The 17,675-nt window shown below is 46.4% G+C and overlaps 1 protein-coding gene across 1 annotated transcript; it reads right to left on the reverse strand.

The window, feature by feature from the left end:
* Positions 1–277: 277 nt before the first annotated feature.
* Positions 278–4,714, reverse strand: TMEM86A (transmembrane protein 86A). The gene is made up of 3 exons (XM_024558912.3): positions 4,556–4,714; positions 2,162–2,426; positions 278–1,806 (listed from the first exon to the last, which is right to left on the reverse strand). Exons 1-3 carry the CDS (start codon positions 4,574–4,576, stop codon positions 1,370–1,372), a joined length of 723 nt encoding a protein of 240 aa, XP_024414680.1. The 5' UTR covers positions 4,577–4,714; the 3' UTR covers positions 278–1,369.
* Between the last annotated feature and the right edge of the window lie 12,961 nt (positions 4,715–17,675).

The raw sequence follows: 17,675 nt of genomic DNA on the forward strand, positions 1-17,675 counted from the left end.
GAAGTGGGCAGCAGGAGGACCCTGAGTAACTAAGGGACACCAAAGGTGCTGGGTACCCATGCACAGGTGAGGGCATCGAGGACAAATTTGGACAGTGACAAATACCACCCATCCCCCATCCTCCTGAACTACATCCTCACCCACACACATGACCGGGGAAGTGAGACCCATTCCAACCAGCACTGTTACCGGAGCCAGGGAGCCAGCCTGGCACCAAGAGGCACTGGCCAGTACTGTGACCCAGGCTGTGAGGACGCCCAGGGCCCCTGGCTCCATGCCCTGTCACCCTTCTCTCCAGGACGGGCATGTGCCACACACACAGACAAGCGGGGAGTCAATAGCCCTTGGCTTTTATTTTTATTTTTTCATATGAACAGTAAAGGACAGAACTGTCCCATCTTTGCTCACCTTGCATTGAATGTGCCTCGGGTCTTATGACCCTAGAGTGTCATTGGAGCCACCCCACCCTTGCTACCAGTGCAGGAGTGGCAGGGAGGAGAGCAGTGGGGGAGGGGAGTGGGCATGGGGTTCCCAGCTCTCCGAGCCAGGCTCAGCACCCCTTCAACAGCTCCCTGAGGCCTCTCCCTATAAGATTTTAACAGACAGCAGAACAGACACAGATGGCAGAGAAAGACACAGGCTGGGAGGCAGATTGCACACACACCAAACACACAGGCTGGCCCCTTCCTTTGGCATGGTTCACCCTAGCCCTGGGGGTAGGGTCTGAGGGTGACAATGTGGGGCCTGAGCTCTGGGCTGACCTTTGAGAGAGATGGGACCAACCTGAATCCTTAATACCCAAGCTCCCAGGCTAAAGAAGTCCCCTCTTGCCTACCTGGACAGACACCTTTCCACCCATCACATAGAAACTGAGATTGTTCAAGTAATAAGAATAGATGAGGGAAAGGGAGACTCCACCCCTATCCAATCTTCCCAACTTGGGGCCTTCAAAGAGGGCTTCAAGCCCTGGCACAGATTTCTCCCTCCCCTTCAACTCTACACAAATCAGAAAGAGTGGGAGTGATGAGCCAGACTCTTCCATCTAGTTGAAGGGGCGGGGAGGTCAAGAAGCTGAGCACCATCACAACCCCAGAAGGGTTTTGACAATCCCGACAGGGTAGCGTTGAGGAGATGTCTGCCTCTGGCTCCAGCAAGGAGCATTAGTCCAGCTTTTTAGCTCTGAGCATTGTCCTGGGCCACTAGCTTTGCTAGAGAGATCCATTCCTGCTCACCCCCTCAAACTTGGTACATTTTCCAGGTGGACCTACTGCCTCAGGCTGGAACTGCAGCCATCCTAAACCAGCTCTTACAGGTTCCCAGGCTCTGGACCCCAGTCCCAGGAGGAGAGGGGTGACCAGACCCCAGCCCCTCAGTTGGCCTTGCTCAGTCTGTAGTCTTCCACCGGCTCCCGGCTCTCGACAGCTGACAGGGCAATGAACATCTGGGCGGCATAGTAGGTGGACATGATGAGTGCCTGCGAGTAGGGCACGGGAAAGCAGAATTTGTTGACAGCGATGATCAGGTCTGAGATGATAAAGAGCACTGCGCCACTGCACGCTGCCAGCTCAGTCCAGCGCCAGGCTGCCTCGCCCCACCGCAGCCCTGCCATAGCCCGCCAGCCCATGAAACTGATAAGGGCCACATAGACCCCCACCAAGGAGACGAAGGCACCTGAGAGGCATGGGTAGAGCAAGCCATAGAACAGGCCCGCCAGCATTGCCATCACCAGACCTGTCCGAAGAGCCAATGGCCGCATGCCGAAGGCTGAGGCGTAGAGCATGTGGGCCACAGCAAACATCAGTAGACCTGGGAGTGAGAGAATGGGGTGGATGCTGAGGGCAGGCTCAGGGGAGCAATGAGTAAGAGGGGCTGGGGATGGGAGTATTTGGGATAACCCAGGAGCTGTGTTTTGGGAAGAAGAGGGGTAAGAAGAAATCCACAAAGATTCGCCCCTCCCCACCCCAACTCCCCTGAGGAACTCCAGATCTGATCACCAGATCACCAGCAAAGTCATCCTCCAATAGGGGCCCCACAGTTGTTGGTCTTAGAGGCCCTCAGATTCCCGATCTTCTTATTCAAAAGCTCCCAATTCCCTGGCCCTCTAGGACTCTCTAGCCCCCAACCCCAGGATTCCTCCCAGGTAGCTACTGCAGCAACTGACCGTGCACAAAGTAGCCCTGGTCCTGCCAGATGAGGAAGGCATCACCTAGGGCAGAGAAGACGAGCCCCACAAAGATGCGGACAGCACTGGGGCGGGCCAGCAGGAATCCTAGGCCATGGGCCAGAAGGAAGAGCCAGAGGCAGAAGATGGGCAGGCACTTGATGAGGGCGCTGAACCAAGATGGGCTGGACGAGGGCAGCCACAGCACAAAATACACACAGGTGGCCTTGAAGAAGGGCACCAGCTTGGGTCCCTCACTCTTCACCTGGAGGACACAGGACAAGGGCAGCACTCAGAGCTTGGGAGTTCAAAAGGCTGTAGGAAAGCTCTGAGCCAGCATCTTCAGCCCAGACACTCACCCCAGAGACAGGCCCACCTCCCAGATGGGGAGGATTGACACAAAGAAACCAGTTTGGCCTTTCCCAATCAACCAGCAGAATGTGAACAAGCCTACCACTACCCTGAGGCGTAGTTCACTAGGAAGGAGAAGGGCTCCACCATTCCTGCTGGCCATATCCATTCTTGGCCCTGGGGCAGGGCCAGAATGGGCACTTACTAGGCAGAAAACAGTCCTTGGGATAATGTCCCCTCCTGCAACCCAAATGCTTCTCCCTTCCTGCCCCACTTCTTTTCCCTCCCCAAAGCCCCTATAGCCCCTGTCTGCCAGCATCAGCTCTCAGCTGTCTGAATGGAGTGTAGTCACCAGGAAACCACAGAGACGCCACAACTGGCCAACTCGTGATCTTCAGCAGTGGGGCCAGGGCACAGACTTAGGGCCCTGGCAACACCAGGTGACTGCCAGGAATGTGTGAGGTGGTGCACTGCCAACCACCTCTAGCCCCACAGGCTCTCTCTCAGCCAGTCTGTTCCTAACCCTCCACTCCAGCTGCTCCAGGGTAAAGGCAACCATCATGAGCAAAGAGAGTAGACAGGGATACTGGCTAGAGAAATGGACCCCACAAGTTGGGAGCAAGAAAACTGTCCCTAAAACACCAGCAATTTCAGAGATCTGAGGGTTGGCGGTGGGTGTCAGTCTCATTTCCCAGACAAGAGCAACTCAAGACACATCAGAGGCAGGAAGGGGTGGGGGTTGGCTTCCCAGCTTTTGATCTGAAGCCAGCAGAGGCTGGGAGGAGATGGGGAACTAAGAGAGGGAAGTTAGAGCAGCTGACTAGGTCTCAGGCGGATTAAGGGGGGAGGGCAGCTAAAGAAAGGTTGTATCCAAGGTCACTGAAGTCTCTCTCCAAGTTGAGGGACTGGGCTGTTGCAGATATTCTGAACATATGATCCCCTGAAACTTCTTTCCTTGGGCTTCTGGTACAGAGTGTCTTAGACTTATTTGGAGAAGCTGAGGTGCCCTGTATACCCACACTCTGCCCAAAGTGACTGTGCCTCTGTCTGGGCGAGCTGTCCAGCACAGGGCTCAGGGGACACATTCAGATTCCCAGACCACCAGTTACCTGGGGACTGATCAGATTGTGATGGAGGCTGGGAAGAGGAAGATGGGTGTGTCCAGGGTCTAAGCCTGCCTGTGCTCTGCCAGGGTGAGAGCTGGGAGAAGAGATGACTAAGTCCCTCCTCTGGAGATCCCCCCATCCAAGCTGGACAGGGCAGGGTACAGGCACAGGAGGAGCCTGAAGGGACATGCCAGCCCGCACTGTCCCCAGGACTCCTCAGCATCCACCTGCCAGCCCTCCGAAGCGAAGCATCAACATCTGCTCCATATCCCTCCCCCAGGCCCATAGTTCCTGGAAGAAATAGGCAGTAGCATCTGGGGACACTTTGACAGTCATAGAGAACCCAGAACTACAGGAAAGGTGGGGAAAAGAGACAAAGGTTAGAGCTGAAAAAGTCGAAGCAGGAAGAGGTGTCAATAGAGAACGATCCCACTTCCTCCAGCGTGTTATCAAGGATGCTTAGACTCATGGGCGTCCCGTCCACCACCGCCCCAGACTTGTTTATAAAATGAGGAAGGGGCAGAAACAAATCTGGGACAGGACTCCCAGGAGGGCCCAGTCATCCTCCTACCCTCCCTCGCCCTCTCCCACGCCTCCACGCAGAACCCGGCAGCACGATCTTCTGCCCTTCCTGTCCTCTCCAGCAATCCCTCCGACCTGCGCCAGACACACACAGATCAACAAAGTCACGCTCCGGAGTCACGTGCCCTCTGTGTCCGTCCCCGCCGCGGACGGGCGGGGGTCCGCGGGGGAAGGGCACCGTGGGTCTGGGGAGCGCGGAGGCCCTGACAGCGACCGCCTCCCGCCAAAGCACGGGGCCGCTGCGGGGGCCCCCTGCCCGTCCTCGGCCCACCGGGGCTCGGCCTGCCTCCATGCAGTCCCCAGGCCGGGGGGCTCCGGCAGAGCAGAACACTGGCTCGCTCGCTCGTTCACTCACCACGGTGAGCGGGGACACCATGGCGGCGGCAGCGGCTGCTGGCACCCCTCTCTGGGCTGCAGCAGCCAGGACGTGCCTGTGGCCAGGTGAGGAGGCGACGAGATAACAAAGAACCTGGTGCCGGACAGTACCTCCCGCGCGCCGGGCGCTGGGGGTTCTGTCTGCGATCCCCACAACGTCACCGCAGGCCGGGCCAATGAGGTGGCTGGAGGGGGTGGGGGCGGAGCCAGGCTGGAAACGCTGGCGGGGCCCCAGGGTCGTTGGCCCGCAGGGGAGGGAAGGCGAAGGGGCTTCCAGGGAAAGCGACGCCAAGGCGTCTCAGAACAAAACGGAACCCCAGTGCCTGGGTGATGACCGAGGTTGGGTGAGACACAATCATTCTTGTCCTGAACTCACGGCTACACACATTTTGTCACAACCAGGCTATAAAAAGCAAAGACAGGCTCCCTTCAGCTTTTAAATACGCAGTCCACATGGGCACAGTTGAACCCACAACCTTTACTGTGTACAACCATGCACCCAGGCGGACACACAATGGTCAGCAGACACGCGACTTTTAACATGAAAAGAGACACGTAAGTAGGTATCCAGCAGCCCTTGGACCCATAATCCTAACATATACACAGGCACACACAGAATCACAATTACGCGTAGGCACCAAACAAATACATAGACATAAAACCAACAGCTGCAGGTTGACACACATCCTTCAACTTAAAACAGACATATATAGGCCGCACACAGCTGTGACACGAGCCTAATAAACACAAGAGTGCACCAGGAATGGCGGGCAGACAGGCGGACCTGAGCATATACTTAAGGCCCCAAAGGAGTGGGAACTAACTCTGCCAAAAACACAACTTAAGCAGATTTTAATGACGATATTACACCGACTACAGGTACACGAGCACATTTGGAACTGAGTGTGTTCAGAATCATGGTAATTACATGGGTGCACTGCTAGGCAGTCACATGGACTGCGATCTAGTCTCCGTGTTGTCACTTCACCTGTGTGATTGGGTGAATCATTTCCCCACTCTTGCCTCGATTTCCTCATATGTAAGCGGATGATTTATCTCTAAGGTTCCTCCCAAGTCCAACATGTGTAGGACAGTATAAGGATTCAGAATAGGCCTCCCCAAAATGTGCCACTTTGGCATGTGAATTATTTTCAGCTGAAGGCAATAAAGACCATGCAGGCTCATGAGAAACTTCTACCTCTCCTTTAAAGAAGTTAAATCAGGGGCCTCGCCCACATAAGAGTTACTACCAGAAACAACTTTTTATGACCTATCTATAGGGCAATCTTTTAACTTCTAAACTTCTGCTGTTCTTATCACCCTGCAATGGCTTCTTACAGCTCCCAAGACACCTTACCTCCCCTTTAGCTCAGAATGTCATATATACCTCGTTTTAACTTTCTGTCCCTGGACCTCTCATATATGTGGAGTCTTTGAGGCTCCTCCTCAAGCTAAAATAAAACTAAGTACCCAAAGGAAAAGATGCAAATTAGAAAGCTGTAGTTAGACAGATCAACTTATGATGTCACTTAAGATACAATTTTGAGAGCAATTGTTCTTATATGACAAATCTTTGCAAAACCAGAATGCAGCTCTAGAAGCAGTTCAAAGCCCACCTACATTTATGATCCCTGATTCAAAACAAGAGAAACAAGATTTTTGGGGGGGTTTTTGTAAGCACACGTGGGTTCTCTGACTCCCAAGTCTCCCTTGACAAAGACAAATACAGATAAATCTTGTTTTCTCCACAGGAGCTAATAATAAGAAAAAGCTTTCACCATCAAAGTAGGTGAACTTAATTTATTCCATATTCCAGAAACACAGTTAGGATGCAACTTTCACTGTCTTTTGCATTACCATACCCACACCGTGGCGGAAATTTTGAGATGAAGGCTAAGACTTCTCTGTTGGTGTCTGTCTGCGGTATGTTCACACGTGTTGTGTAGTCTTTTCTGCCTTGGGATGGTATTGTTAATTTATAAAAGACCTCCATTTAATTGGCAAATAAGTAAGAACTTACATAAGAATTCTCAAAAATATAACAAACTAACCCAACTTTCAGAATCACATGATCTGTGAAAATATTTGACATTAAAGCTTGTTTGAGTTCAGCATTTCTTTAAAGTTATCAACATTAAGTAAAGGGTGTGGCAAAAGTAGGTGTCCAGTTGTGAGTACATGAAACACAGTTCATTCTTGTATTATTTATTAATTATTGTATTATTTTTCATAAGAACAACGATATACCTCCTTTTGCCCCCTCTTTCCCCCATATTGTATGTGTACTTAAATATGGTTTCCTAAAATCGTCTGGTAATTTGAAACCTTAGCATTTTGCTAAGTTAAATGATAAGTCAAGTTCAGTTCATTGAATGACTAACTCATTTCCAAATAAGATAAAATAATGAACCATTAATTACTGAACATAGGTTTATCTACTTTTTGCTTCTTGTTTAAAAAAATTATTTTATTGTTGTTCAAGTACAGTTGTCTGCATTTACCCCCCTCTCTCCCCCGATTCCACCTTACTTTTTGCTTCTTATTATAGAGAAACTACAGACATTTGGGTCTATTAGAAAACATGTCTTGTGCTACATTTGGAAAAAATTGTGTTATGAAGAAAATATATTTTTAGAAATTATGAAATGTGTTCATAAATGTATCAATCTAAAAGAATACTTGTGTAACAGACCTTTCACAGTTACTTACTTTTTAGTTTTCCCTATAAACTAAGGTTTTTAAAAGTTAAGAATTCTATGTGAAAATACAAAATGCAATAGACTTCAGCAGTCTTCATTGAGTGCCACGAATAACATGGGAAAGGAAGATAGTTGAATCACTCTACAGCGATCACTTTAGTTCTCCTGTCTAACCTTAAGACAGTAAAAATGTAGAAAGACCATGCTGGTTTCTCGGGTATCCATTCTTCAGCATCTAAATCTAAATGTTGAAGAAAAGGTTAGCATTAAGCACCTTTACCTTCATGGATAAGCTTTTAGCTTGCTCTTGCCAAGAGAAGAGTGCTTGAGTGACAGAAGGTGTTCGGCCTTTTTGTAAATGGCCAAATATCAAAATAGATTTTGATATATAAATGAGTTTCCTGAGATGACACTGCCATTACTCCTATAACCATCTTACCTGAATTTTCTAATCATCCTATGACTGTATCCCTAAATGTGTTTATTAAAAACTGAAAAGCTGCCTCGTGACAATTAAGTACATGTTATTTTAAGGAGGAAAAAATATTAAATTTTGAGTTGAGTGTGTAAGCACCTTACCCTTATAGTGTTCTTTTTCCACATTTGTCAATGACTTTCACCTAAATTGTAAGTGTTTGGAAAGGGTAATTGTGCTACGTGAAACTTACATTAAATAATTCCATCCAATATGGAGGAGGACGTACGAGAGGTAGAGCCTGGACACTCACTAACTCATACGCCTGCGAGTCAGTAAAGACAGAAAAAATATCCACGTTGAGTTGGTTATTCTGAAATATGACAAAAATATTAAGCTAAAACAATTCGACTAACTGGATGATCCCAGCATCTGTCCATGATATTTTTCAGGACAGATAGTGTTTACTCTGGGCAAGGAGGTAAAAATTATACTGTATGGAAATTGCATTCAGATTCTAAAGACAAGAATCTTCAGAGAAATCTATGCAATATATAATCTGTCCAGATTCGTTTTTATTTGGGGAAAGAGGTTCTAAAATATCACCAATGCAGGTTACTCTTCAATTGAAGGTCCTCCAGAAACAGAACTGTTGGGAAACCATGGTATGTGGGGTGAAAAAGAAAAGCTGCCTCAGATTTTTGGAGGTAATAGCTTTCAAATACTTAAATAACTTAGTTTACTTGGTGCAGTTAAGAATTAAACTTATTGATTTTAACATTGCTGTTACATCTGAAATAAATTTACGTGATGCTCTAGTAGTAAAAAAAAAAGTGAAGAATTCTAATATATGTAATTAAAGCTACAAAAATCATCGATAATAGAGAAAACAACTGCATACACCAGAAAAATAGGCTATGTTTTGGCTTGGGGAAAAACCAGGTATGAGGTATAAAGGAGTGTTTTCATTAGGGAAATAAAGTAATTTTGTCCTGATTATTTCTGAGCTGGGTAAGAGAACAAGAAACAAACTAAAAGAGACACAGAAAGTTGTAGAAAGTTTATGAAAAAGAATCCCGAGAGAGGAAATTGTATGTGTGAGCAAGCTGGATAAGAGTGACTGAATCTATTAGAAGTCCGGAGCAGGCTTCCCCAGAATGTGCCACGTTGGCACAGAAACAATTTTGCGCTGAAGGCAATCCATACCCCTCAGGCTCATGAGAAATGTCTACCTCTCTCTTCAAGAATTTAAATTAGGGGACTTGCCCATAACAAGAGTTATCACCAGAAGTAAATTTCTGTGGCCTATCTATAGGGCAGAGCAAACTTTTAATTTCTAAATATCTGCGCTTATCATCCTGCAATGACCCTTTGAAGCCCCTAAGGCACCTTACCTCATCCTCAACCATATATACCTCATTTTAACTTCCTGTCCCAGAACCTCTCATAGGAGGGGTACCTGACCGTCTCATGTAGGTTGGCATATATATATGTTGTTTTCTCTTGTTAATCTGTCTCCTGTCTAATTATTAGACCAGCCAAAAGAACCTTGAGGGTAGAAGAAAGTTTCTTTCTCCCCCATAGTGGGGAAGGGGAAGGGCTGCTGGTTTTAAGGAAATTTAAGCCTAAGAAGTTTCCGGGAGATGAAGATTTCAGATACAGGGTAAAGGGCTAGTGGTCTTTGATCTGCAATAGGAGGGAAGTAGCTGTGTGTCAGGCTTTGAGAAAAGGGGTGGGGTGGGGGTAGCCAGCCCTAGTTAACCCTAATTAGCAGCCATCAAGGAGTTTTAAACTTCCTGGGATGGTGACAGGTCAGTCCTAGTGCTGGGCCTCTGCCTTGTGCTGGCTGGGGAGAAGCCGCAGGCTGTGGTCTCTCCTGAGCCTCTTTCTCCTTCTTTTGGGCCCTGCCCACGTTCCCTGAAGCCGTGCTCTCAACCTGACACCTACTCAGAGCAGGGAGAAGCCCTCTTCTAGTGACAAAATTGACAACCAGAGATTCAGAGCCCAATACAATAAGGGTGAGAATCAGGGCTTGGGACTGAGGGTCGCCCACAGCCTTCTCCTGGCCCTCCAGGCCCCTCCTGCCCCTCCAGGCCCCTCCTGCCGAGAGCCCCAGTGGCCAATGCACTCAGTCTGCTCTGTGTTCTTTCCAATCAGAGACTGTGGGAGACCCACCTGACTAGGAGACTAGAACACTGCAATTGCTGCCCACGGGCTTCTGTCTCAAACACACACACACACACACACACACACACACACACACACACCTTCCTGCAAAGTGTGTTGCCTAGAAAGAACACTGGACTGAGAGTTAGAAATACTGACCGTAGTAGTAGTCCCTCCTTCTCTGTGACTTACTACATAACTCACTATCTGACTACATGATTTGCACAACCTAGTGGGCACACCGCTTCATCTTTGAAGATTCAGTTTCCTCATCAGTGGAGACATTGGGCTATGTGGTAGGTGCAAACATGTCACTTTTCCAGCCAAACCCTTTAACGTCACCTAAGGGATAGTTCTCAAACGGCATTTTTCCTTACTCCAGGCCTATTTTTACTATCTATAAAAATGAGAGGGTGGGACTATAAAAGTGGCTTTCTAAAAGTGAAGACTCTGCCCTGGCCAGGTAGCTCATTTGGTCAGAGCATTGTCCCTATATGCCAAGGTCATGTGTTCAATTCCTGGTCAGGACACATACAAGGAACAACCAATGAATGCATAAATAAGTGGAACAACAAATTGATGAACTTATTTATGGTCTCTCTCTCTCTTCCTTCCTTCCTCTCTCTCTCTATAATCAAGTAATAAAAAATATTTTTTAAAGCAAAGACTATCAAAATTACTTGGAAAGCTTTTTTAAAACATAGGTACCCTTGTCCCACCCAGGCCTACTAATAAAGCGGTACAGATTTTAATACGCTTGGGCACACAAATGCCTAAATATACAAAACAGGAGACATAAAATTGTCCTCAACAGGGCTCAAATTAATGTTTAATTGCCCAACAGGCAATAATCGTACACACAGATCACTGGCAGAGTAGAGGCATCTTCCCTCAGTGCTGATTATTCTCTGCTCTCCCAGCACCTGAATCTGTTCTCAGCCTTTCTCCGCCCAGCCCCTGGAGCCTGACCTCCAGGCACTATCTCACCGTAGCTGGCCCTCTGGCTTCAGATTGGGTTCAGCTGAGAGCCGGGGGCAGCTCTGATTGTGGGAAAATGGCATTGTTGCAGTTTTCCTATCACCAGCGCTCCAGGCCAGGCTGAGGTTCTGACGCAGACTTTGCTCCTCCAGGGCTCTAGCTCCAGGCTCCCACCATAGACCTCAGGCTTAGAGGTGTAGCAACAGCTTCTTTCTGTCTCTAGTCTCCACATGCCCATGCAGCCCTGGCTGGTTTCCTCAGCCCTGCCCACATCTCTGCCAGCAAGTCACTCCATTCTCTTCAGTGACATTCACAGGTGTGCCAGCACCCTGACTGATAAGTCACCAACAAAGCAAGGCACTACCCCCTTCCCCAAAAGAAAGAGCTTATCTAATGTCATTCCTATGGATAAGATGGCTTGCTTGTCTCAGAAATAAATTTTGATTTTACTGTTTATTGTTTTTATATTAAGTTGCATATCGCAAGGTACAGAAAGTGAGGTCGTGCTGCCTGAAATCAGGCATTCCTTCCTCTCTGCACCCAAAATGACTTATCGGTGTGACCCTTTTCAAATAGCTTTGTAATTTCCTTTTTCCTTACTTGTCTCCCATGTGGGAATGTGAGCCCATTCATCTATTCATTTATTCATCCAACAAGTGTCTATGGTGCACCAAGTATATGCCAACCACTCTGTTAGGTTCTGGGGTCCAAAACCTCAGTAAGATATAAGTTCAGTCCTCATGGAGTACACAATTCAGTTAAGGAAGGCACACAAACAATTATTATGTAAAGTGGCAATTGAAATAATTGAGGTAAGAAGGTATGTCTCAGGTGACATTAGAATTACTCACTGTGTCTGAAGGAATTGAAAAATGTGGGGCTCACCTGCTAGGATGAGTTTTTCATCACCTAGTATGTACCAATGGAGATGATGTTCTAGGCCCAGGGAATTGTGTAGTACGTAGAAGCACAAGAGACACACCAAATTCAGGGAAATGCCTGTAGTACTGGGGAGAGCTGAGGAGTGAAAAAAGTGAACCTAGAGAAAGGAGTATGCATGAGCCAGGTGAGAAAGGATCTGAATATTCTGCTAAGGAGTTTGGACTTGACCTTGTAGATGACAGTATGCTAGTTATCTTCTGCTCCTTAGCTTCTCTGATTATTCCTGATTCTCACACACCAGATACATGAATGATGCATGGAAATGGGCATCAACCATCATTCTAGGCTTGCCTTGCTTCCTCCTGTGGGGCTTCTTCTCACCCAGCAGCCTCCTCCATCTCTGATCCCTGTGGTTTTGCAACGAGATAATTTTTCCTCACATGGTTGGCCCCACTTGCATTGTAATTCAGCTCTAAACTGTTTACCTTATTCCTGACTTGCTGCTGGATCTCAGATAAGTTCTATTTATTCCAGGCCCCCAGGACACTTCTGACCAACTCTCAGAGTCACCCCACCCCATCCCACTCCAGCCCCATCTATAGATCTGAGGAGGGAAGTCAGACACCAGTGAAGAAATGTTAAGGAGGGCATGACAAGTTCAGGCGTTCCAATAGCATTATGGGGAGTGAGTTGATAAGGTGATAAACCTGAGCTGAATGTGTCAACCAAGTGGAGGTGTTTGACGGATGGTGACAGATGGTAATTCTACTCCCCCGTTGTGGTCAGAAGCTGTGAAGACAGGGGACAGTGACCTATCCTCATTCCTGACTGCGTGCTTCATCAGCTCATGGTCGGTGTGAGGCTCCATCCCCTCAACCCCAGTCCAGGGCATTCCTACAGGTCTCTCCTGCCCTCTCTGCTTACAGGAGTCAACCTAGGAACACAGAACCCCAATATCACCCATCTTCTGAAGACATTTGTTCTAGAATGCCTCTGTTGTGCTGGAGCCTTGGGTCAAATAAGTGAGCCCTGGACTGGCCAACGCAGCCCAAGATACAGAGTCAGCTCCTGGAGGCCTTTAGGAAAAGAACAAAGATTTTAACAGACCTCCTCTTTCTAGACCCTCAGTTAGGGCTAAATTTTAATGCTATCTTGAGATAATACATGGGTCAGTGTCATTCTGGACACTGACATTCTGGGGTCTGTCTTTAGCTTCTGAGGCCAGACACACCTGGATTTTTACTCCTCTTTCCTTTCCTTTGTTGACAGGGGCATCATCGGGTCTTGAAGCGTAAGTGGATTTCTCTAACTGTAAAGCTGCCAAACCAAGGGTCTTCTACTGGGGTTCAATATGGGGTGCCCCAGGAGGAATCCCTGATTTTGGTGGGGTATGTGGGATTACACGACCTCCAACACTCAAGCTTATAGAACTTCAGACTCTGGGAAGTCCAAGTGTTTTAATAAGTCCTTGTGTTGGTGTCATCCAAGTTCAGTTGTGTCACCAAAACCAGCCCCCTTGCCACTCCCCACTCCACCCAGAACCTAAGATCTCTGGGTTGTGCTTTTTTGGGTTGCTCCTTCCTCAGTATTGGGAAGTTAGTATGAGGAAGTAGAAATAAAAAGGAGAAGTATCTGGATGTTGGGCAGGAGAATGACTTTTGAGGAAAGAAAAATCTAGAAGATTCTCTCCTGAACATCAATGCCTGAGGGCCAGTCTTTGGATAATAGGCCAGAGAAGACCCTCCTATCTCTTCCTCTCAAAGACTCCATCTTCCCAGACAAAACAGATGATCTCCCCAGCCCAGGTCCTTCCTCTCGTTACCTCAGCCAATGCAATTATTTGTCCCTGCGCTAGTATTTATTAACCACTTACATTGGGCTAGGCTGTATCTAGGACACAGACATGACTAAAACAGACCTCCCCTGTCCTCGTGGAGCTCATGATCCAGTGGGAGAGTCCAACACAATCACCTCGGCCTCAGCTCCCCTCCTCCACCCCACTTCCCTCTCCTCAGATTTCCCAAGACCAGCAAATAGGGCAGAGAGGGAGAGGGCTGGCTGGGCCTGGCCAAGCCTGGCTGGACTTTCCAGGAGATTTCCTCCAAACAGGAAATGGAGCAAAGCCAGTGAGGGCGAGGCACCCTGTGCAGGTGTCAGGAAAGCTATTTGTGTGATCTCAGCCCTCTCCAAACCCTTTGCTATTCCAGCTAGGCTTCCTGCCTCCCATCCTGAGAAGTTTAGGCTTTGGGAGAGTGTAATACTCTTATATTACAATCGGCTTTAAACTGCCTAAGAGCTGGAACTGTGACCCTATTCCTCTCCCTGCTCCCAGGCCCATACCACTCACACACACCACTCTGCAACAAGTGTCAAACCCTCACTGTACAGGAAGTGCTGGGCGTGACCTCCCCTTCCTGCAGAGAGAGCCGAGGGAATAGCCTCACACTGCAGAGGAGGGATTGCATTTGAGTCAGCACGAACCACATTTTGGGATTTACAGAACAGGTCCGATTTTTTTTTAAGTTGGACCACAACTCTTCAATATGGCAGTCAAGGCTCTCCCCGCTATATTCACGTTACTCTCTCACGTGGGCTTTAGACTCGGGAGAGAGGTCTGAGCATATAGGGAGTCACCAGCATATAGAAGGACCTGAAACATAGGAATGGATAAAGTCAATGAAGGAGAAAGGTAAAGAAGGGAGCCAAAAATCGATTTTTAAGTAACATCAACATTTGGAAGGTAGCTAGAATTTAGGAGTCCATGGAGAAAATCAGGACTCACATACCTGGTTCAGTATCAAACAGGAGAAAACTAATTTGATAAATTACAATAAAATATCAAATAGCCACTAACAATGATATTTCACCAAAATCTTCATGACATGGATATAACAGTAAATGGAAAAGCGGAATCCCTGTATTGTCATTGCGCCTCTCAACTCTTGTGCGCGTGTGGGGTTAACAGCAGGTGGGGTGGAAGGGGGCCCTTGGTGAAGTAGAATAAAGACACAAAGATACCTAAGTTGTTCTCTTTGCTTAGATATGTTTTTTCAAATTCTGCACAATAAGCATGTTTTCTTCAATAATGAAAAAATTAAATTGAAATTTTAAAAAATTGGAGCCCAAACGAGAGTTACCTATATTTCATTTTGCCAAGACCTTAAACAAGGGGAAGAAGCACTCTGTGAAGTACATGATTTTCTAACCACTATGCTGTACATCTGAAACTCCTAGAGGATAACATTGAATGTAAGCTGGGATTGAAAAATAAAAACTAAATTTCAAAAGAATGGAAAAACAATCAACTGCCCCCACCATCATTTTGTGAAAGAAAAGACACCTTAACCCTAAGAAAAAAAAGAAAATAATCTCAAAATTGAGGCCAATACTTTAAATAGACTTTAGCTTAGCAAAAAATGTGGCATTACTTTTCTTTTTCTTATTTACTCTAGGTCTGGTGAAACCATCATCAGGGACCAGCAGCAGTTTGCTGGTGGGCATTTGGGAAATGTGAAAAATGTGGCACCCAGAGAGAGGCACTGGCTGTGGCAGGTTTGGGGAGGTGGCTGGGTGTCATGGAAACCCTTTTGGAAGCCAGCAGTTCCTGGCTAGAGTCCCAGCACCCATCTCTCTTCGGAAAGCAAATGAATCTTTCTAAGCTTCAATCTCCTTTCAAGTGGGGAAATCAATAGTTCACTGAGAGTTTCTGTGCTAATTCAATGAGAAAAGTATATAAGGCACCTAAATATAAGGCACCTGATAATAAATGCTCAGTAAATAGTGTCTTTCTTCCTTTGAGGAAACAAATTCAGAGTGGGCTTTTATCTACCTCGAATGACTTAGGCACAGTCTTTTCTGAAGGTAAGGGGACTTCCAAACAATCACGAGCTTTGGAGTGCATCAGAATCCCTCGGGAAGCTTGTTAAACATGCAGGTGACTCCACCAGGGGATCCACTTCAGTGGCTTTGGGGTGAGAGCCCAGCATCTGTATTTTTACAAGCTCCTCAAATGATTCACATGCACGCTGAAGTTTGAGGATCTCTGTACTAGATAAACCCATTCAGCCATTCGTTCAATAAGCTTGTAGCATGTGCTGGGCACGGGCAAAAAATAAAACAATATATTTTTTGAAAGACCAAGGCCTAGCCGAAGGCCTGGCACATAAAGAGTACTTATTAACTGGTTATCAAGTGATAGCTTTCAAGGACGTGCATTCGGTTGGGTACATGGACATATAAACCACTCAATAGCCACAAGGACTTTTGATGAAAGTGAGCACCACGGAAAGGGGAGCCAAAGGCTAATCAATGCGCCTACAGAAGATGTCACACAAGTTTCCTAGTGCAGGGGGCACCTGCCAGCTTTAAGGACAGGCTGGGCTTTCCAGCCAGAGGAGTGAATGTGTGCAGGGAAGTAAAGGTGTGACAGTGTGACCAGGTATGTCCAGAGCCTAGGGTGCCAGGGAGACGGCTGGGAAGTGAAGCAGAAAGAGCTGTGTGTTTGGGGACTAGATTGTGACTGACCTGCTCTGCTAGGCAGTTTCAGCTTTAGGACTAAGTCCATGGGAATCATGAAGATTTGTAGGTAGGGGGTGAGCAAACAGATTTTCACTGTAGAAAGCTCAGTATTGCAGCAACCAGTGTGGAGCCTGGGACGGCAAAGTCAACACTGGAGGCAAGGAGAGCAATCAGGAAGCTGTTGCAACAGTCCGCGAGGAGGCTGGAAAGTGTCCAAAGTGCAGTGGCGGTGGGAGGGTTTTCATGTAGTTTTTTCACATGTGGGGATTCTGTGACGTGTGCGGTCTTTTACAAAGATTAGGGAGGAAATATGTCTGTGAGGCTATTAAAAAGGACCTTTTTTGACTGTGAAAGTAACATACTTATTATGGAAAACTTGGAAAAAATGGAAAAGCATAAATAATATCATAGAAATCCCCTATAATGCCATAGCCCAGAGAGAATCACTGTTGCATGTTCTGGTATATTTCCTCCCAAGTGCTTTGCATGCATATTTCAAGTTTTAAAAAATACACATTCACCATAATTTATTTGTTTCCCATATTGTTGAATATGTTCATTGCTTTCCTACTTTAATTAATGCTGTCATAAACATACTCTACATAGATCTTTGCCCACATCTTTGATTACTTTCTCATGAAAAACTCTTAGAAGTGGGATGATTAAACCAAAGGGAATTATTAGATTTTTGATTCAAAAATTACTCTCCAGATAAATTGCCAAATTACCCTCTGAAAAGAGTCTCTGTTTTTGTGAGAGCTGTGAAGAATATTTAGTTCACCTGATAAATAAACATGGAAACTCTTTACTTAAGGGTGATGTGAAGATCACAATTCTGTTTCAATTAACTTTCTAATGACTCTACTTCCTGTATTAATAATAATGTTGGCTAAATTGGACAGCATGCTGGGTGCTCTACCTATAAACAGGGGTGGGAAAAATAGGTTTATAGTTTTATGTATGGAAAATAATACAAAATTAATAAAGAATAATAAAAGAATAAATTCTGGTTTGCATACTCACAACTGTAAATCTACTTTAGCCCATCCTGTATACATATTTTTAATTCTCACAAAATCATTATAATATAGTCACTATTATTGCCTCCATTTTACAGATGAGCAACGCGAGGCTCAGAGAGGCTAAAGGACTTGACCTAGGTCACAAGTGAGGAAACAGTAAATTACAACCCCCCCACATTCTTTAATAAGCCTTGGCTAGAAATTACATCTGAAGCCAGAGGCCACAAGCTTTAACTGCCCATGTAATGAGGAATCTTGAAAAGAATGAGATGACTGTTTAGGCACTTGGAGGTAAATTGCTCAGGTGGCCTCACATCTCCAATGGACAATGAAAAGAACAGGAATATTTACATATAGTTACCATCAAATTTATGTTAAATGTATATGTATTTATATCCTGTCATTATAAAGTTGAGTCTC

This window comes from Desmodus rotundus, chromosome 5, assembly GCF_022682495.2.
Source record: "Desmodus rotundus isolate HL8 chromosome 5, HLdesRot8A.1, whole genome shotgun sequence".
Lineage (NCBI taxonomy): Eukaryota > Metazoa > Chordata > Mammalia > Chiroptera > Phyllostomidae > Desmodus > Desmodus rotundus.